The sequence below is a fragment of the Ictidomys tridecemlineatus genome, chromosome 1, assembly GCF_052094955.1.
Source record: "Ictidomys tridecemlineatus isolate mIctTri1 chromosome 1, mIctTri1.hap1, whole genome shotgun sequence".
Taxonomy (NCBI): Eukaryota; Metazoa; Chordata; class Mammalia; order Rodentia; family Sciuridae; genus Ictidomys; species Ictidomys tridecemlineatus.
The window spans coordinates 27,321,072-27,343,253 of NC_135477.1; the positions used below are offsets into that span (position 1 = coordinate 27,321,072).

At 34.9% G+C, this 22,182-nt stretch overlaps 1 protein-coding gene and 1 non-coding gene across 4 annotated transcripts; one reads left to right on the forward strand and one right to left on the reverse strand.

Moving 5' to 3' along the window:
- Window positions 1-1,643: 1,643 nt before the first annotated feature.
- Cutc (cutC copper transporter) lies at window positions 1,644-22,147 on the reverse strand. Of its 3 annotated transcripts, none has more exons than XM_013362833.4 (9): window positions 21,932-22,147; window positions 18,864-18,935; window positions 16,724-16,783; window positions 13,306-13,515; window positions 12,668-12,703; window positions 10,202-10,335; window positions 6,363-6,390; window positions 2,793-2,892; window positions 1,644-2,144 (listed from the first exon to the last, which is right to left on the reverse strand). In XM_013362833.4, the coding sequence occupies exons 1-9, from the start codon at window positions 21,990-21,992 to the stop codon at window positions 2,030-2,032; spliced, it is 816 nt and encodes a 271-aa protein (XP_013218287.1). In that variant the 5' UTR covers window positions 21,993-22,147; the 3' UTR covers window positions 1,644-2,029. The 3 variants fall into 3 exon arrangements, with proteins under 3 accessions (XP_013218287.1, XP_005335289.1, XP_077884679.1); XM_005335232.3 differs by having other exon boundaries at window positions 2,787-2,892; window positions 21,932-22,145; XM_078028553.1 differs by having other exon boundaries at window positions 2,787-2,892; window positions 21,936-22,143.
- Trnal-caa (transfer RNA leucine (anticodon CAA)) lies at window positions 3,897-3,969 on the forward strand. The gene has a single exon. It is a non-coding gene; the product is annotated as a tRNA-Leu (tRNA).
- Window positions 22,148-22,182: the final 35 nt, after the last annotated feature.

The following is a 22,182-nucleotide window of genomic DNA, read 5'->3' on the forward strand; positions in this document are numbered from 1 at the left end:
ACTTGAATAGAGCAAAGAGCCCTGAGCACAAACAGCTTAAGCAGAGCTTATATACTTTCCTTGGAGAGGGCAGGGAGGGAAGTTACATTTTGCAGTTTGGCAGTTGGGGACAGCACATTCTGGGAACAAGATTAGCAAACAGCTTGCAGTTGGGGACAGCACATTCTGTTAAGCATATAGAAAAACGGAGTGACAAGTACCTATTTTATTAACCTTTCACTATTGACCAAGCCCCACCAAAATATGAAGGTCAAAGGAGCCATGGATGCTGATCATACGGGTATGATCTGTTCTAGGATACAGAAGAGACAAAAGTAGAGATGGATTTAGAGGGGAAAAGAGAAGAAATCTAGCAGTTACTAAAGTCAATGATAAAGTCAGGATTAAAACCTAGATCTTGAGTTCCAATTCAGTACTTTTTCCACTAGGCAAAGTAAATGTCACTATGAATACACAATTTCTCAGTTCATCAACTAGTTTCATTGAGGACAGACTAAGCCTCTCTGTAGATGTAGTACAGAACAGATTTAATTACAATGTGGTAGTTGTGATAGGGGATACAAAAAAGTAAGAAGATTTTTGGTATTTTGGCCTCTATCTTCAAAAGAGTAATAATATTGTTGAGAAGAAACTTACACATATGAAATCACCAGTAAATATTTTAAAACACAAATAAATTATAGAAAAATCATTGTAGGGCAGGGCGTGATAGTGCATACCTGTAATTCTAGCAACTTCAGAGGTTGAAGTAGGAGGATCTTGAATTTAAGGCCAACTTCAGCAACTTAGTGAGACTCTAAATAAAAAATAAAAAGGACTGGGGTGGTAAAGCATCCCTTGGCTTATTCCCCAGTATTGGGGGAAAAAAAAGAAAGAAATGAAAAATATAGATAGAGATTACCTTATTCTGCTTCTTGTTTTATATTCATAGTTAAGGGCACAAAGTTAGTGCTGGTTTCAATACTGGGTAACTGGTTTTAAGCTCTCAAAGTCTATTCCTAGAAAGCTACTTTAGGAGAAAAATAATTAATATTTAACAAGTACTTTCTGTGTGCCTCAAACTTTAGCATGTCATGTAATGAGAAAATATATTTTAGTTATTAATCCTAAATCTTAAAGTGAGGCAAAGTTCAAAAATTAAGTAACTTTCTCGTGGTTAAACTAGGAGCTAGGATACGATACCAGGAGTATTGCCTAGAAGTATTGCTCTTTGTACCATATTCACATACCAGAAGCAGCTTAAAAGCCGAAATCTTGGAAAGTTAGGAGCCTAATGTTCATGCCTCACAAGGAACATTAATTCATTGTTAAACTTGAGCAACTCACATCACCTTCACTAATCTGTATAAATAAAATAAAGATGACAAGGCCTGCTTTTGTCTCTGGGAATCACACAATGAAGTCCAACTATATTTTTGTATGTATATATAATACTGAGCCCAGTGTCTTTTATACCTATTTCCCAAGTCTTGGAATTTTTATACTGTCCATTTCACTTTGCACCCTTATCTTCTTGCTCCAAGGCAACATCTCCAGTGAGCACAAAATAAAAAGAGAGAATGACAGAAAAAGTAAAATGAAACACTATCTTCCCTTTCACATTTGGTACAAATTGTATTAAATTTAAGAATAAGAGACTGATATCATAATAGAATGAAATTTTTTTATTTTATAAATGAAAAGGCAAAATACTACAACTATCAAATTAACCCTGAAGCCACGCTGAATTCATATCTTGCAGATGAATTTTCTCAGTTCATCAACTAGTTCCATTGAGGATAGACTAAGCCTCTCTGTAGATGTAGTACAGAACAGATTTAATCATAATGATGGCAAAGGCTGGAAAGACTAAGCAAAGGAAGTGACTGTATCTGTTTCAATTTCTTTTTCTTCTTGGAAGCATACTTCATGGCCATGTGAAACTTGACTAACTGTCCTAGCCAAAGAAGGTTAAAACTTTGTCTCAGAGAATCGTAGATTATTCTTCTTTCTTCATACTGCAATATCCATGTCTCATGGAGAGGTCTGGCTAAACTAGGATATTCTTTGCAATAGCATTCAAAGTCCTTACTTTGGTCACATCTGTTACCTTTAGAGAATATTCTGAATTAGAAAGTGAGGCTCCCATGGCAACAGAGGAATTTCTGCAATAGAAATAATAATGGAACAGATAAGTTGTTCAGTCAGTACTCCAACTGGCACTTCACTTTATGGTTATTTCATGATTCAGAAACATGGGAAGGTAAGGACTCTGAACTACCATATTCCGTAATAATAATTTTCATTAATTAATTACTTGAAACACCTAGTAGCTGAATCTAAAAAACAGTATACTTGATTTTATATCTGGAAATGTAAGTTTTAAGCTTCTTCCTTCTCTTACATGCATTTTCCCAAATTATAAATAGAAAGATTCCCCTAGTAAGTTATAGGAATCCTATATATTTAAAAAAATCACATAATAGTTTCAATTTCTTAATGGTAATATAATTTCAAAATAACTGAAAGAAGAGAGCAAAGGGGAGGGAAGAATGACTAAATGGCAATGACTGGCAAGACTATCAAAGACTATAAAAAGGTTTAATATGTGCAAAAGATCCTGCTCATTTAAGACAGAACAGGAACCATTTTAGAAATGTTTTTAAACTGCAAAAATGATGACAGTACTTATGTATTAATCACAACATGACATTCATTCATTGATCATGGCATCAACAAACGTTTTTCTATTTGGGTAGTGAAGATTAATCTCATCCCTTCTTGTATGAGTCCAAGAACATTTTTACCGAAACCTCATTCCTGAGTCTCTGGAAGTCCGAGCAGAACAGTGGAATTCTGTAGCACCAGAACCCTCAAGGATCCTTTGTAGATTTCTGTCTGTTATGCCACCTCCTATTGAAAAGAACAAGTAATAGATTAAGAGAACAGAATCTTGCATAAAATTTAAAGAATAACAATGACTGCTTATTCTATTTGAAAATCCCATTCTGAAATTTCTCGTTGATTCAAGAATTACTCTTTCCCTAGGCTAGAATGAAATTAAAAAGTAATGAAAGATGTATACTAGACTCTGGAGAATTGTTAGGGATAGAGCCTATGTGATGAAATTACATGTATTGGTTGGTTTATATGAAAAAGCTAGACATTATTAAGTTTAAAAAGACTGCTCTGGGTCAAGGAAAAAATCATTCATTCCAGCCCTGCTCTTCCCTCAAACAAAATCAAATTAAAATGAAAGGTAAGGATAGCTTTGAGAAAAAAGATACAAAAGCACAACCGGAGAGATGCGTCTAAAGAGAGAACCCGTAAGATTTTCTCTCTGGCCAAGACTGAAAGCACATACCGTGACTTCATGGGAAATGTCAATAAGGCAAAGTTTTACACAGTTTACTCATCACAATATTAACTTTCTGTTTCATTTCACAGAAGAATCTGACTCCATTTTATTATGATTACATGTTTTGATAAACAATCTTTAAAATATTTATTTATAAAAGTCATATTCTGAATTGGTACCAATAATTGCAAATATGAAGTTAGCTTATTCATCTTTATATTCATGTCTTCTGATATAGCGAATGTATTCAATAAACATTTCAAAATGACATTGTACTTTGTACCTCAAGCTATTCAAGTTGCTGAAATAATCTGTTTTTATATTTATATACTCTTTCAAACTTGTTAACTCGGCTTTTTTGTTTTTTGTTTGTTTTTGGTTAGTGGTCTATTCATATTGCTGAACCCTAGGAATTAGCAAGAACACAGACTAAGAAGTCAGTTGTAAAGGAATACTGGCTTCACTTCTGTAGCTATTTGGAGTTGGGTGATCTTAAATAAATTATTTAAATCCACTTAGCCTCAACTTTTTCACCAACAAAAAAGGATAATACAGGGCTGGGGATATAGCTCAGTTGGTAAAGTGCTTGCCTCAAAAGCAAAAGGCCCTGGGTTCAATCCCCAGTACCACCAAAAAAAAAAAAAAAAAAAAATCACAAGGAAGGATAATACTGCCTACCTCATGCGCTTGTAAGAATTAAAAGACAAATTATTTCCCTCTAACAAATAAAACTGAAACACAACACTCAATACATTCTCCAACACATAGGCTAACAGAGCTTTACAGTTAAAAGATACCTCAAAGAATAATTAGTTCAATATTCCCTTCCTTATAAATGAGAAAACCAGACCCTAAATATGTTGCAAGTTTCATTATATATGTCTTACTTATCTTTATATTTCCCAAGGATGAAAACTCATTAGGCTTTCGGATTGATTTATCTAAGAATTTTTTACATGAAATGTAAAAAATTTTTACATGTACTTATTTACATGAAATTCTGTGGGCTCCCCAAATAGAAGGATTACTTCATATTCATTCTATTTTCACATCTAACAATACATGTATAATTATAACTGACATAATTAATACTTCCTTAGTAAGGTTTGTTAATCTAGTCACAAATATTTCTGTACCTAAGACTATCAATTTCTAGAATAGTTGCTCATTTAACTCTATATCCCACATAATTCCTTACACAAAGCAGATAACTTAATAATTACATATTCATCAAGCACTTGTGTAAAGAATTGTCTAAATCTGGTTATTAGTTGTCAAGGCTAAATACATTTAGCCTTAAACAGAAAAGCATCAGACAGACTCAGTAAGTTTCTTTAATATTCCCTGATTAGTCTATAAAGGGTCTCAATTTGACAGATCATATATGCTTTCTATCTGTTTGTTTCAGGGACTTACTGCAAGTGAAAAACTTCCTACTAACTGTTAATATCTTTACCTGGCCTATTTTAAATCTTGCCCTTTATCTGGTTATCACCATTTTGAACCCTGGTCAGTCTTGGCATTACTGCTAGTAAGAGTCTAGAGACTGAATGCTTTCTGATGTGATCAACTGTGAAGTACCCATTATTCTTACCCAAATATTTAACCAGAATCTAATCAAGTCTTATGATTTAACTACCAGTTTATAGGGAATTTAGAAGCTACAAGAGCAAGCATTAGCTTTGATATTGTTTACAGTATCAAAAATAAACAATTCAATAAATATAGAAAGTAGAACACTCTACAGGGTAAGTATCCACTTTTTAAAAGTCATTTTTTTTAAGCTGGGCCTGGTAGTGCATGCCTGTAATCCCAGTGGCTCGGGAGACTGAGACAGGATGATTATGAGTTTAAAGCCAGCCTCAGCAATGACTAAGCAACTCTGTGAGACCCTGTCTCTAAATAAAATACAAAAAAATAGGGCTGGGGATGTGGCTCAGTGGTTGAGTCCCCCTGAGTTCAATTCCAGTATCCTGCCCCAAACAAAGTCATATTTTTAAATAAGAAGAAAAGGAAAAACTTCTATATTAAAAGATACTATAGAAAACAACCAAATGTAATGCTTGTTCCTTGACCAGATCCTGGTTTGCACATATCAGTTATAAAAACCATTTTGGGGAAAACTGGAGAAAGGCAAGTATGGACTGGGTATTAAATGTTATTAAAGAATTAGTGTTCATTTTGATAGACATATTATGTAATACTGAAATTGTGGTTATAGTAAATGGGTCTTTTATAGAGATGCATAAAGAAAAAAATGTCATGATGTCTTTAAAATATCTCGGCGGACAAGAGGTATGGTTCAGTGGTAGCACTCTTGCCCAGAATAAGGCAGGTCCTGGGTTTGAGCTCCTGCACTAAGGGTAGTGGTGGTGGTGTTGGGATTAGTTCAGGATTAAAAGAAAAAAAGATGAGACAAATGTGGCAGAATAGTAAAATCTAGGAAGTGACCGTGACTATTTATTATGTTATTTTCTGTTGCTTTTATTTTGAGAAAATAATAAAAGAAAAAATTAAGAGCCTTTATATTTGTTTCATGCTGATTTGGGGTTGCTTATTCTAATTCTTTCAAAATTGCCTCATCTGTTCATTTCTAATGAGTCATTATGCACTTAATTGATTTTATGGTTATCTTCAGGAGAGATGCTCCAATTATTTTGTTTAAAACAAAATATTTTGATGATCAGAGACTTTTCAGGAATTGAGGAAGTAGTATTAGTCCAACCTGGTATACTTCACCAGGGATGAACATACACATTCATAAAATTCTATATACTATAGGGAAGCAAACATGGGAGAAACCAGTCCTAATCTATTTCCTTATTTGCTCCTCAATGAGGTCATCCCTATTAGAGTGTTCTCCTTCCCCTAAAGTTTTATTCTAGCACATATCTCCTAATCTTGAACATTTTAATCAAACTATTTATTCTTCTCTCTGAACATACTTTCAGATTTTCGTGCCCTTTTTGCTTTTCCTCCACTATAGTTTGGTGTTAGACTAGTAGACAAAGAGATAAATAAATACCTGGCATTACCACAATCCTGCCTTTTGCCTGAAAAAAAGAAAAAAATAAATAAGTAAATTGTAATATCTTTCTCTTTTTTTGGAGGGGGTACTGGGAATTGAACTCAGGGGCACTCAACCACTACGACACATTCCCAGCCCTATTTTGTATTTTATTTAGAGACAGGGTCTCACTCTCAGTTGCTTTGTGTCTCCCTGTTTCTGAAGCTGGCTTTGAACTCGTGATCCTCCTGCCTCAGCCTCTTGAGCCACTGGGATCACAGTTGTGTGCCACCATGCCCAGCTATATCTTTTTCTTAATTGTGATAATAAGGCAGTAAGAAGAGAAAGATTTGAGTCAAGTATATTATTTTTTTTGGGGGGGGGATTTATTTATTTTTATTTTTTATTTATTGTTTTTAGATATACATGACAGTTGAGTGTACTTTGACATACTATACATACAGGAGATACAACCCCTTACAATTTGATCCCATTCTTGTGGTTGAACATGGTATGAAGTATATTCATACTGGTAGTATAATTTCATTTTTCTTCATGTCTGAGTAATATTTCATTGTTTCTATATACCTCTTTTTTTTTCCTATCCATTCATCTGTTGAAGGGCACCCAAGTTGGTGCCATACCTTTGTTATTGTGAACTGAGTTGCTATAAACATTGATGTGGCAGCATCACTGTTGTATGCTGATTTTAAGTCCTTTGGGTTTAAGCTGTCAAGTATATTATTTTTAAAAATTACTATTAATGTCTAATTGTCAATAGATCTTCTCTTGGGGGAAGAATCTTGGAAAAGTAAGATGTCCAGCATAATAAGTTCTATCAAGAAAGATTATTTTATTGTATTACTTTATAAACTCATACTATTATGAACACAAAGAATAAGAGGTTCCAAAACAAATACTGAATAATCACACCACCTGAAGAAAAGCCTTACTTAAAAAAAAAAAACCTTATACAATGGGATGAAAGTAGTTGAATTTAAACAAGATTTTATTAGAAAAGAAAACATAATTTTAAGTTACTGGGGGAAAATCCACTTAAATCCTGTATCAACTAAATTCTCTAGGTCCATTTAACTGAGACTACAGGAATTAATTTAATTGCTGACCATTCTGGAAAATAGGACCGAAATTATTATAAAACAATCATATCTCCCATATTTTCTCCTAAGGGCCTATTTGTCCTGCCATATAGTCACTTTTTCCACCATAAGAATCTTCTCTTCCTCCTTTTTCACCTATTAAGATGGTTTATAATATAACCTCCAAATTCTAACCATCACATTGAGTTATATTTCTTTGATAACTTCCACATACACATAAGAATATATACACTTAGGTATGCAATCCAGATTCATTATTTCTCCTGCTAATCTGTATTTAATCAGTTTAACTTGCAAGCCCCTGGGAACTAAACACAAAAGAGTACAAGAATTTTTGCCTTCCTGATATGGAATAAAGTTTCTACTTTCATCTTGCACATTTAAGGAAGATGGAAAACAGATAAATACATTTATGTACTAAAGTTTCAGGTAGCAGTAAGTACAATAAGGGAAAAATAAAGCAAACTAATAAAATAGAGAGTAAACAGAAGGGGCTATTGCACAGAATTTAATAACTGTTAGAAAAAATCAAGTGGAAAAAAGATGTTTCATACTCTCAAATGTGCTAAAAGCAAATCATTCATAAAACATTTACTCTTTAGAAAGCAAAAATAATTTGAAGAGGGAAAAAGTCACATTTACCTGTTTTTCCAAATGAAGACTTTCCAAAATAATGACAAATGATATTTTAAAGATATAAATTCTTTCACTTTTTTTTTTGCCTTCCATAAAAGATTATATGCCTAAGGCTATCACTATGATTTAACAATGTAACATACTTACTAAGGGTCAGACATTATGTTATTATCTGAAGCAATCTCTCATAACTATTCTGGGAGATGGTTGCTATTATAATACATCCTAATTTTGCAGATGAGGAAACAAATGTTTAGGATGGTTAGTTAATTTGACTCATATCATTGTTAATAAGTGACAAAACCAGGAGGTAAACCTGTAAACCAGGATTCTAATCTTAAATCCTATGGCTTAACCAGTATATTATACTGCAAGGTAGTAACTTCAAGAAGGAAAGGTAGTAATATGAAATATCTAACCCAGCTCCCTACCAACCAATGATTAACATCTCACACACATACACACACACACACACACACACACACACACACACACACACTTTGAAATGTAATATAGGATCATGACAATTATATATTATTCTCTATTCTTAGTAACCTTTTAAAACTATTTTAAAATGCTTCACCCTTCCCCAATGCACCAAGGATTAAATATAATAAGGTTTTCAGAACTTTGGATATCATTCTTCTCTTCATCTTCAACGATTCGGTCACTTTTCAGCATCTTGAGTTATGCTTGCTTTTGTTTCCAGGACTTTGCATATATAATTTTTCCTGCATGAAACAATTCCTCCACTCTGCCTACTTTAAAATGTCCTACTTTAAAATGAGTAAGACATTGCAGTTTGGCTACCTTTTCTTCTGGGAAGTTTCCCCTAATCACTGCCAACCTCCCTGCTGCAAAAAATCTGGAGTTAATTGACTTTCTCCAATGTGCTCACATAACACCTTTTGTTATAGGTCTCTATTAAAAAGTACCTATGATCACTAGATTGTAAGAGCAGTGACTAACACACACACACACACACATACACACACACACACACACCCCTACCTCGTGATCACCACCAAAGTACAAATAACCTGCATCTAATATATACTTAATAAATAAATATCTGTAAAATCAGTATGTTCCAGAGTAGCAGAATCACACCAAATCCATAGATGAAATTGCTTAAAGTTATTTTTATGGCTATAGATAAGTAAAAATAATCAGATATCTACACAGAAATGCTAAATAATATTATTAATAAAACTAGTAATAATAATGGAAACTAACATGTAAACTGCATGCCTGTAATCCCAGTGGCTTGGGAGGCTGAGGCAGGAGGATTACGAGTTCAAAGCCAGCCTCAGCAACTTAGTGAGGCCCTAAGCAACTAGCAAGACCTTATTTCAAAATAAAAATAAAAAGGGCTGGGCATGTTGTTCAGTGGTTAAGCACCCCTGGGTTCAACCCCTGATACAAAAAAATTAAATTTTTTCAATTTCACACATAAAGAAATGAGGATTTTAGGCTAGTAATCTATTCAATGTCATGCAGCAAACAAGTGTCAAACCTGAGTCTCAAATATAGAATTCTCTCATCTCAAAGTCGACATTCATTAGGTATTAGAATGCCTCTGGAATGATGTCAGAAAAACAGAGACATACTTCAATTACAAAAGCATATCTGACTACTCTAAAAATGAAGACAGTTCGTCAGGAAAACTGGGGCAAGAGAAAAATATATTTCTTCCTATACTGATAGATGGAGAAAAGTGAAAGAAGAACATAATTTTAGTTTTAAAATTTACTACAGATAATAATTATTTCATAAATTTATGGGATCCTCTGGTATATGGGCTGGCAATGAAAAGATGTGGCTTAAAACTAGACAATGCTGATGGCACAGAAAAGATAAACTTTGCTATGGTTATCCAAGTTAAATCAGATTTGTAGACACTGTCTACAATTTGATCTGAAGAAATTTGGTTATTAAGTCCACTTGTGAAAGCAGTACGAATCACATAAATATATCACTGTCTGTTTGCTTTTTCCTATACAGTAATCATAAAGTCGGTAATATTTAATTTCACATCCTGACAGAATGTTAGAAGTAACCACAATGGTCTTAGGAAGAAAGAAAAGAAATCGTCTGTACCTGATCTATGAGTCGCTTTATTAGAGGTAACCCTTCTAATGCTGAACTGTCACATCCACTGGTCAGTACTCGTTCAAATCCCAAGGATAAGAGAGTCTCTAGAGCTGCCATTGGATCATGAACCATGTCAAAGGCTGAAAGAAATAAAATTAATTTGAATTTTAAACACATATTTTCAAATGCAGTGTTATTTAAAACACAGTACAAATATGGTGGTATGCTGGACCTAACTAATTCAGGCTTTAAAGAGCCAACTGTCAAATAATCAGGAATTTTGCATATCAGATCGTTAGTCCACTGGCATCTTGAAATTACTCAAGTACTCAAACCACAGAAATCAGAAAATGCAAATTGGAGCTTTTTTTCCCAAAGAGCCAATTTACCAACATACAGGCAGTATATACTGCATGACCATTTTACTAGGATACATTTTAATAGGTATATTTACTTAAATGCAAAAGTGAAAAGTTTCAATTTTCAATAATTATAAACTTTTTCCTTAACAAATTTACTTAAGATTTTATTTAAGAAAGTTATTAAATGAATTTGCACAGGTAAGCATTCAGATATTCAGATATGTAAAATTGTTAAGTGCAATAGATAAGTGACCAAATAAGGACAGTTGCTTTCAATAGATTATATGAAGTTTCAATTTCTCTTTCTCTCTCTCTCTCTCTCTCTCTCTCTCTCTCTCTCTCTCTCTCTCTCTTTCTTTCTTCTCTCTCTCTCTCTCTTTTTAAGTACTAGAGATTGAATCTAGAGGCACTTAACTACTAAGTCATATCCCCAGCCATTTTTATGTTTTATTTTGAAACCGGGTCTAGCTAAGTTGCTTAGGGCCTCACTAAGTTGCTGAGGCTGGCCTCAAACTTGTGATCCTCCTGACTCAGCTTCCCCACTTGCTGGAATTATAAGTTTGTGTCATCTTGCCTGCCCAGTTCCATTCTGCTTTCTAAGAAACCTCTCTCCTCAGAACCCTCTGAGAGGAAAATGACCTAGAAACCTCAAAACAGAAAAGCTACTTCAGCAAAATCTAACTAGAAAGATTTTCTTCTTTTGGTGGCAGCACTTTCTCACCTATGATTATACTCTCATAGTCTTATTAAATAAATGAATGAAAAAATGTAGAATGAGTGAGAAAGAATGTGGAATAGAGGAAAATGTAAAATTTACATAAATTTTTGAAAATATTACTGGATAAAAGAAAAAGTCACTGTCTTAGTTTAAGAGCAGAAAAATATATGTGACTAGTTTACTTTCTAAATTATTTGGCATGTCAAAATTTTAAATATATATTTTTTCAGATGAATGTCCACTAATTTAAAATGCTTTTCATGTATTAATAACTTTTTATTATGTGTGTTAGCCTCAAGGTGAAGATTTTTAAACACCCTAACATCTTTAAGTTATTGCTAGTTTAGAAAAAGAATTGCTATAACATCAAGTCAAAGAAAACAGTTTTCTCATAGTGTTATACATTTCAAAAACAAACAAGAATAACAAATACACTTTATACTTAATTTCTATAAATGGATACAGATCCTGATATTCACTTTAAGCCTAATCTCTGAACATTTACTTAAAAGGAAAAAAAGCACTGAAAAACTTCTCAAATATATCAGGTAAAAATATAAAATTACAGTTTTTTTTCCTTTGATTAAAGGCTTTTTTTTCATGTGCAAGGGCAGTGCCCTCTAAGGTAAAAGTGACCCTTATATCTCCATTTCACCAACATTTAGCCAAAGTACACTGGAATTATAATCACCTGAATTTTAAATAGAAAACATTTTTTAAAATGATGCAGACAAGATATTTAACATGAAAAGTAATTTCATATATCTTACTGGACATCTGTTTGTTGACCATTTAGCACCTATTTCTTCTTTCCTCTTTCCAAAAAGTATCTAATTCTTCTTCATATATTCTCCCTCTTTCCCCACATGAATTCTCTAGAAAGTTGACCTCACCCATAGCTTCATTTTTTCTGGTTTATGCCAGACAGTACATTTTATTTCACCGGCTAACAATGATTTATTCTTTTTAGGACTGCACATAACCTAAGATAATCTAATTAAAATGAATCTCAGAATTGTTACCCAGATGGATACATGCCCTTGTAGGTAATAATTAGTATCTCCCTCGTCTCTATTATATTCTACAACCACCTACTTTGTTTTTTTAGTTGTCAATAGACCTTTATGTATTTATATGTGGTGCTGAGAATCGAACCCAGTGCCTCACAAATGCTAGGCAAGTGCTCTACCACTGAGCTACATACCTACTTTTAATAATTTTTATAATTGGGCCTTGAAATTATGTAGACATTGTATATCTATAAATTTACAACTTTTCATTCTAAGATCTGAGTAACACTGTAGAACTGTGATCCATAAAAAGGTTGTAGCTTCTAGTGAAGTTAGAAAACTGACACTATTCAACAGAGCTTATAAAATGGAAACTACTCACCTCGGTGGAAAGTAACTGGCAGAGGACGGCAAATAGCTATAAAAAGAAAGTCACATAACAAGATGAATAGAAAAGGTCAACATTCCTAAGAAGTAAGAGATAGTGAACTCAATGATAATAAGATGGTAGCCTTCAAATTAAAAATCCTAATTTTCTAATAAATTCTTGTTTTATGTAAAATATAATCATCTACAACTCAAAGGCATCAAATAAAACTGCATGTTTGGCAACTATAAGGACAGCATTATATCTATTATTTGCCCCTCTAAAGATTCTTCAAGAAATAATGTTGGCCAAGCAGCATAGTAGTTTGCTTCTATTCTTTCCAACTCTCTCTATCCTCATTGAATGCAATAACTTCTGAAGGTTTTGGTGCGGTGGTTAAGAAACTAACAGTAAATATCACTTAAACCTAATGAGAACAAGACCAGAACCAGACCTACAGCAACTGAGGAAAATTAGCTGGGTTTTGTCACAGATACTCTCCACTATCTCCACCATAAACATTTAAATAAGTACTGTTAAATTAGGTGGGTGCCTGCAAGTATGACTGAAAAGTTTTGTGATATTTTTCTGTATCAGGAACATAAATACAACCATCAGTAGAGATTTATTCCTCTCATTATACAAATTCTTACCTACAAGGGACATGCACAACTCTTTGTCAATGTGTCCATCTTCAGTCAATGCCCCAAATACCAAACCATCAGCACCATAAAGCTTGGCAAGTCGAATGTCAGCCTTCATCACCTCAATTTCACGATCTGAATATAAAAAATCACCTCCTCGTGGCCGAATCATCACAAAAACTGGGATCTGGACACTCTGTTTCACTACTTGAAGGACACCTATAAAAACAGAAAGCAGACTAAAATTTAAACATGAGCTTAAAAGCTCTAGGTAGAGCCAGGCACTGTAGTGCATGCCTGTTAATCCTAGCAACTCAGAAGGCTGAGGCAGAAAGATTCCATGTCTGAGGTCAGCCTCATCAATTTAGTGAGGTCCTAAGCCACTTGGTGAGATTCGGTCTTAAAAAGTTAAAAGGAATATAGCTCTGTGGTAAAGCGCCTCTGGGTTCAACTCCCTATACAGAGAGACAGAGACAGAGAAGAAAAAAAGCTCTAGGTAGTCAATAAAATAGTATTGGTCAAGTACATCTGTTCTGTGTATTATTTCTGAAAGAAAAGGAAGAGTTGACTGAGTATATAGAAAGGTCTTGCCTCAGTAGTACAGTGGGCCATAATAAACTCTTAGAGTGATCACTGCTCTAGAATTGTCTAACAGACCTTAACAAGACCTAGAAGTTCAAAACTGTTTCCAAATAAACTATCTGTTCAAAAATATTTATAGGAACATACAAATTCCCAATAACAAAGTAAAATTCATAACATATTTCATGCAATAAAAAATGACCAGGCAAGAAAATAAGACAGATCACTAAGAGTTAAATTAATCAAATGAAACCAATCTGATATAGATGTTAAAATTTGTAGCCTTATTACAGGTCTTATAACTCTATTCCATATGTTCAAAAACAGACTAGATTTATCCTTCTTCCTTTAATAATAAAAAACGGACAAAATATTTAAAACAACAGTTTGTAAGACACTAGACATCAAACAACAAAAGATGATGATTCCTGAAAGAAAACAAGTAAGGTGAGCTCTATGATTGACCCAGTTTAATGCCTCAGTTTCAAGGCCTCAGCTCAGGGAGGAGGAGCCTAGGTGGAGCCTAGAATATTTAATTTCTAGATGAAAAAACTACAGTGCATGAGATGAACAATATACTAGGCAAGATTAACAGCAGATTAAATATTGCAAAAGATAAGTAAACTTAAAAACAAAACTATAGGAACTGTGTAAAATGAAATACAGAAAGGAGATATATATATATATATAAAAGGATATATACATCAGAGAGTTATGGGACAACTTCAAAGTACATACTTACATAAGTATAACTGAAGTCTATGAAGGAGGGAAGTGGAAGATTAAAAGTACAAATGTACAGGTCCAAGAAACATGAAAAAAATACAATCTAGTACATCATAATCAAACTGTTCAAAACTAGGAATAAAGAAAACATTTTAAAAGCAATTTAAGAGATACATTATATAGAGAAAAATGAAGATATGGATATAGATTTCTTATCAGAAACAACACAAGCAGCCGGACCTGGTCGTGTACGCCTATAATCCCAATGGCATGGAGGCTGAGACAGGAGAATTTCGAGTTCAAAGCCAGCTTCAGCAAAGTCAAGGCACTTAACAACTCAGTGAGACCTTATCTCTAAATAAAAAATACAAAAATGGGGCTGGGGATGTGGATCAGTGGTTAAGTGCCCCTGAGTTCTATTTCCAGTACCAAAAAGAAAAGAAAAGAAATAACACAAGCAAGAAGACAAAGAAAAAAAAATCTTCAAAGAACAGAAAGAAAGAAAGACCCTGTCAACCTAGAATTCTACACCCAGCAAAAATATCTTTCAAAAATAAAGTAAAGCTGTGTGCAGTGGCGCTTGCCTATAATCTCAGTGATTTGAGAGTCTAAGGCAGGAGGATCTTAAGTTCAAGGCAGCCTCTGCACTGAGACCCTGTCTCAAAATGAAAAATAAAAAGGGCTATGGATGTAGCTCAGAAATAAAGTGTCCCTGGCTTCAATCACTAGTACAAAGAATAAATAAACAAACAAGAAAGAATTCTTTGTATTCCCAATAACTCAGGAGTCAGATGCAGGAGGATTGCTTTATTACTTTTATATCTTTAAAAGATAATTTTTTCAAACAAAAAAATACAGCATGAGGTTTTTGATAAATGTAAGTAAAATGTATGAAAACAACAGGACAAAAGACAGGAAGGAAGAAACAAAGACAAAAGTCAATATATTCAGAGTGCCAATATAGAAAGATTTTTTAAAGTCTGACTTTTTTTTTTTTAGAGAGAGAGAGAGAGAGAGAGAGAGAGAGAGAGAGAGAGAGAATTTTTTTTTTTTTTTTTTTTAGTTTTCAGCGGACACAATATCTTTGTTTGTATGTGGTGCTGAGGATCGTACCCGGGCCGCACGCATGCCAAGTGAGTGCACTACCGCTTGAGCCACATCCCCAGCCCCAAAAAGTCTGATCTTTGATGCTACTGCAGAATAGCTGAATCTGTATTAATAGCAACTACCAACCTTCCAACTTTCTGATGTTTGAGAAAAAATTTTTTAATCAAATCTTTTTTTGTTTGTTTTAGTTGTAGATGGACACAATATCTTTATTTATTTTCATGTGATGCTGAGGATTGAACTCAGTGCCTCACATGTGCTAAGCAAGTGCTCTACCACTGAGCTCCAACTCCAGCCCCTGATCAAATCTTTGATAGTGTTATTTACAATCATAAACATTTCTAACTAGTACAATATTCACAACATAGTAACATGACATTAGTAAAAGACCCCAGTAAAACTGATAAATAGTTGCCTCTATTTATTCTATTGCCTCTATTTATTCTTTCACACAGAAATTCCTGTGTGAAAGAATTGGGTTATGAAGTTGACCAAATTACTCTATATGCACAAATGAGTATATCACAATGCATTCCAATTTCATTCATAACTATAATTTACCAATTAAAAATAAATGAATAGAAGGAAAACTAACAGCCAGGTGTGATGGTGCATGCCTGTAATCCCAATGATTTGGGAGGCTGAGGCAGGAATACTGCAAGTTTGAGGCCAGCCTCTACAACTTAGTAAGACCCTAAGGAACTTAGCAAGACCCTGTCTCAAAATAAAAAATTAAAAAGATCTGGAGATATGGCAGTGGTTAACTGACCCTGAGTTCAATCCCCAGTACCAAAAAAAGGAAGGAAGACCAAGAAAGTAGAGGAAGGGAATCAGAAGGTGGGAGGAGGAGAGGGAAGATGGAAGTCCTGGACACTGAAATGGAGCAAACTATGCATATGTGCTTATGAATGTCGAAATGAACTCCACTATTATACATAACTATAATGCACTAATAAAAACATTTTTTTAAAAAGCCTCCTACAAGAAGTTTGGTGAAAAACAAGACACTTACCCATGCTGGGTGTGGTTCCGCCCTCCAATAAACCAGAACATAATTCAATCCGACCAGCACCTGTGATAAAAAAGCATTGCTCAACAAAGTTTTCTTAAAGCTCTTATTAAATAGCAAACTGTTTACAACATTTATTCCCAAATATAGAAGAGTGTTAGAAACTGTCTACGAGGAATCAAATTATAGACTAAAACTCTATTTTTAATTTCAACTGTATTGTGCAACCCAGCTGTGTTATGATGGTAAAATTTAAGAGTTTTTCAAGCTAGTTCTCTTAAAATTTTAAATTTTAGAGTTGCCATGCCCAGGGAAATGACTTAGAATAAAGATATTACCAGACCATAGTAAAATGTTGGCTTTTTGTTGATAATACCATAATCTTTTCCAAAACAATCTATTATTCTAAGCTTTAAAAAACAGTTATGCTACCCCAATGATTCAAATGTATGAACTGCCAAGATCATTGTAATGTCATGTGAAGATAATTAAAAAAAAAAAAAAGTTATGCTGGGTACGGTGAAAACTATAATAAAGAACTGAAACAAAAACAAAAAGAGTACTTCTCAGGAGGCTAAGGCAGGAGGATAGCAAGTTTAAAGTCAGCCTTAGCAACTTTGTGAGACCTTCAGCAACTTAGCAAGACCCTGTCTCAAAAAAATAAAAATAAAAAAGTTAGAAGGGGATATTGCTCAGTAGTAAAGACTTCCTGGGTTTATCACCAGTCTCCACCTCCCCCCTCAAAGAGTCCTTATCTTCTAGAGATATATTCTTAAATATTCAAGGATGAAATTACATGATATATAGGGTTTTCTTCAAAATAATCTGTGGTTGGGAGAAGTTCAGCAGGTATACAGATCAAGGGTCAACAAACGATGACTTGCAGGCCAAAGGCCAATAGCTTATTTTTGTTATTCTTAGCCATAAGAGCAAAGAATGTTTTATGGGTTTTAAAAAATAATACCTTTATTAACATGTAATCTACATGCCATATAATCCACACCCCTAAGGTATACAATGCAGAGTTTTGCAACCATCACAATGAATTTTAAGACACTTTCAACATCCTCCTAAATAACCCCCACCCTTTAACAGTCATCTCACCTTCTCCCCATGCCTTTCAGCACTAGGCAATCATTCATCTATTATCTGTCTCCATAAATTGCCTATTCTGGACATTTCATATGATTGGAAATTGTACAATGTGGTATTTTGTGATTGGTTTCTTTCACTCAAAATGTTTCAAGATTCATCTGTTATAGCATGTATCAGTAATTTATTGCTTTTTATTGCCAAGCCAAGAAGTTTTTACATTTTCAAAGAATTATCATTATTTTTTAAAATTAACCTTTATTTGTTTTTATGTGGTGCTGAGGATCAAACTCAGGGCCTCACCAGTGCTAGGCAAGCACTCTATCACTAAGCCACAAACTCCCACCCCCCACAAAGGATTTTTTTTTTTTTAAAGAGTAAGTGATAAAGACCAATGTGGCCAGCAAAGCTGAAAATATGTACTATGTGGCTCTTCACCAAAAAAGTTTGCTGATCCCCGATATATTGAAAGAGTGGCCATGTGTTAAAAATGATTGAAGTAATGGATACACAGGATTCATTATTCTACTCTATTCTTGTAATGTGTGTTTGAAATTTTTCCATAATAAAAAATTTAAAAATTGTTCTGATTCTGAGATAATGGAAATGTCTGTGCTTCCTATTTAAACAAGTTCAGAGTACAAAAGAAACTTTGGATACAAATAAATAATGTTTCTCAAACCATCTTAATTTTTTCCCCCCAGTGTTAGGTTTGAACCCAGGGCCTCATATATGCTAAGCAAATGATCTACCATTGAGCTACTCCCCAGACCCTTGTGAAAGCATCTTTAAACCAAAAGTTAGAAGTTTTAGATAAGTTCAATAAAATATCAATGAATAAGCATTACTGTGGACATCTGTCTCAAAATGTGACCTGCTTGAAAAGGAGGGAAACTAGATTATAATTTTCTAGTAGGTTTTCTAGTTTGTTGTTTTCAAGAGGATTATCAGCCCTTGGAGATCACAAGGGCTTCTGAGATCAGTTTACAGGATTTATTTTCAGACTCTTAAAAGGGTTGCCAACTGTTATTCATATTCTAATTTTTCTTACCTCCTCTTTCTGCATTCACAGCTGACTCTACTGAATCAACACACACTTCCATGAGAAATCCATTTGTTGCTCCTAAAATTCATGGAGAACAGAAATTCGTGAGGATACTGTCCATGTGGACCAATCCCCCACAAAGATTTTATTTATTTTTTAAAGCTTTCTTTGATTTTATTTATTTTATGTGGTGCCAAGGAGCAAACCCAGTCCCTCACACATGCAAGGCCAGTCAGTGTTCTACCACTGAGCCACAACCCCAGCCCAAAACTTTTAATATTTTTTAAAGTATTTTATTTTTCTGACAATGGTAGGGAAATAGATAAGTACAATAGGGCCTATGAATACAGTAAAATTCCATGTTTATTATTAAATTGATATCTCTAGACTGTGAAATACATTCAGAGTCATATGCATTAAAAATCATACTAAGGAAAATATATGCTGAATCTAAATTAACTTCCTAAGACAGATTTCATCATTATACCCCAGCTCAGATTCTTACAATGCAATGCTCTCATTGTCTATAAAATGTTTAAACATCTTTATAAGGAAAATATGTTTAAAAGTGGGAATGGACTTCAAATCCTGATCCCATTATTTATTTATTGTGTGATCCCTGACAAGTTAACCAAGTTTCCCATAAAACAGGGTAGGCTTTAGTACCTACCTCACAGTAGTGAATATCGGGAAACAATTTACATAAAAGGGCATTCAAAAAATATTCACCACCACAAATAAACTACACATTATTTCCTCTTTATGCCTGCAGTCCCCTCCAATCTCGACCCTTGGTATTGCTTATGCCATCTCCTTAGCCTACAAAATCCTTTTAGCTTCATCTTTAAATGACACAAGTTTCCAAGGCATTTATCATATTTGTCACATTTCCATGACTTTTTTCTCTCTCCCAAAGTAAGGAAATACATCTTTTAACTCACATAACTTTGTGTGTTACACATTCTTCTTATTTATCTATTTTTGGTACTAGGGTTTAAACCCAGGGGTGCTTTACCACTGAACTACATCCCTACTCCTTTTTTTTTTTTTTTTTTTTGAGATAGTCTTTCTGAGGTGCTGAGGCTAGCCTTGAACTTGGGTTCGTCCTACCTCAGACTCTAGAGTTGCTAGGATTACAGGCATACACCTACATTCCTCTTTTTTTTTTTTTTTAAGAGAGAGAGAGAGAGAGAGAGAGAGAGAGAGAGAGAGAATTTTTAATATTTATTTATTTTTTTGTTCTCGGCGGACACAACATCTTTGTTGGTATGTGGTGCTGAGGATCGAACCCAGGCCGTATGCATGCCAGGCGAGCGCGCTACCGCTTGAGCCACATCCCCAGCCCACATTCCTCTTTAAAAGACTAATTACAATTATATTCTACCACTTCTTTATGCAGATAAGTATCTGATCACTCTTAGCTGACCTAAAGTTCCTAAGGTTTTTATGTAAGAAATCTTTATCATCACTGACAGCAAATATATGCTACACAACAATCCCTCAAATATTTATTAAAATAACTAACATATTCATAGAAAGTCATATATTGATACTAAAAATATGATATAAACAGAGTTTTGAGTTTTTCCTGTAGGTTAAGCATATAATTTATTTTTTAATTAAAATATTGAATGCATACTTTATACAAAGATGTCTGGAATAATGTTCATTACATACTGGTAATGGTTACCACTGGGTGGTGAGATTTGAAATTCTTTTTACTTTTCCATGATGCTTAAATTTTTCTACCCAATGTTTTTATAATAAAAAATAAAACGATTTTACTTTGAAAAGCAAACAAAACAAAAATCTATCATCAGCTAACATCACATTTCAATTGTATCATTTATTTAAAAGATTATGAGTCCCTAACTGTGAAAGAGTTAAGTGTTAATCTATTCTCTTAATCAACAACATTGCTTTAACTCCCTAAGTCTCCTAATGGCTACCACATCATTGTCACACAGATGGAACTGGACAATGCTGCAGTATTACCATTAGCCTCACACCAGAAATGACCCTGCCAGGAAGGGTGGAGATGCACACAAAAGGCTATGACAGCAGGTAGAGTAAGGGAGGTGTACTAAGCAACAGTTATTTGTACAGATCAAAGGAAAAGATACTTGTTTGAAGCAGTAGTGCTCAAAATGAGGTAGTTCAGGACCTCTGAAATTCTTTTAATTTGTGGAGTTAAAATCATTTTTTATAATAAGACTTTAGTTGCCTTTTTCGCTCACTCTTACAAGTGAAGTTTTCAGGGGGGATACTTGACACATCAGATTGAATGCAAAAATAGGTATGAGAATCCAATTGTCTTCCATGAAGTTGAGTTAATATTTGTAAAAGAGTTTTGAAAAATCTGTAACATAGTCACTTTCTATACTTTAAGAATATTTAATTTTCATAAAAGTTACGTTTCCATGTAACGGGTTTATTATAGTTATTTTCTAATTAGTCTGTCGTTTTTAAAATGTTTTAATTTCCAGTATGATCGAAGTCGACAGCTATAACCCATATTAGAAACCTCCAAGGAGCTCTATAATTTTTAGGATAAGGGAATCCTGAAACAAACAAACAAAAAAAAAAAAATGGAGATAGAACCAAGAATTCACGGAGTAGGAGGAGAAGACACCTGGAAAATCCTGCAGAGCCCGCTCGGTTAGCCAGCCCTGGAGCGGAGGGAGAACTAGGGATTTGGGGCCACTGCCACCTGGCAGCAGTGACTCTGGGAACAAACGGCACGGCCGCTGTGGCAGCTACAAGCTGCTGAGCGGCCACCACAGATGAGGCCTGGTCCGCTCTCCATGGGCTCTCACGGCGATGGTGAGGGGGAACTGGGTGACGAACGGCTGGGACGAGCTAACCAACTCGCATTACTGTCGCACGACGGAGCGTGCTGGCGCCGGGATTCGAACCCATATGGGCGGCTCCAGCACCAGCTCACGTTTCCACACCCTTAAAGCCGTAAGGCTAGGACACGCCGCGCCAGGGACTGGGGAAACGTCTCCGGGAGAAATGGTGACAGGCCAGGCCCCAAGCCGGCCGACCGCCCCCGGCCCCACCACCTTCCGCACCCGCCTTCCCCGACGCTATCCACGCTGGTTTCCGCTCGGAGGACGCCCCCTGCCTCTTCATGTTCTACACGTTTCTCCCCCGGGTGCCTTCGGTTTCCACTACGAGCCGGGGTTGCCGCGCGCGTGACCGGATAAGCGCGTCCTCCACGGCGGCGCGCGCCGTGCGCGCCCCCAGCCCCGAGCCCCAGCAGCCTCTACGGAAGCAGAATCGCCAGCACACGTGCAGTCGCCAGTCTCGCGCGAATAAGAAG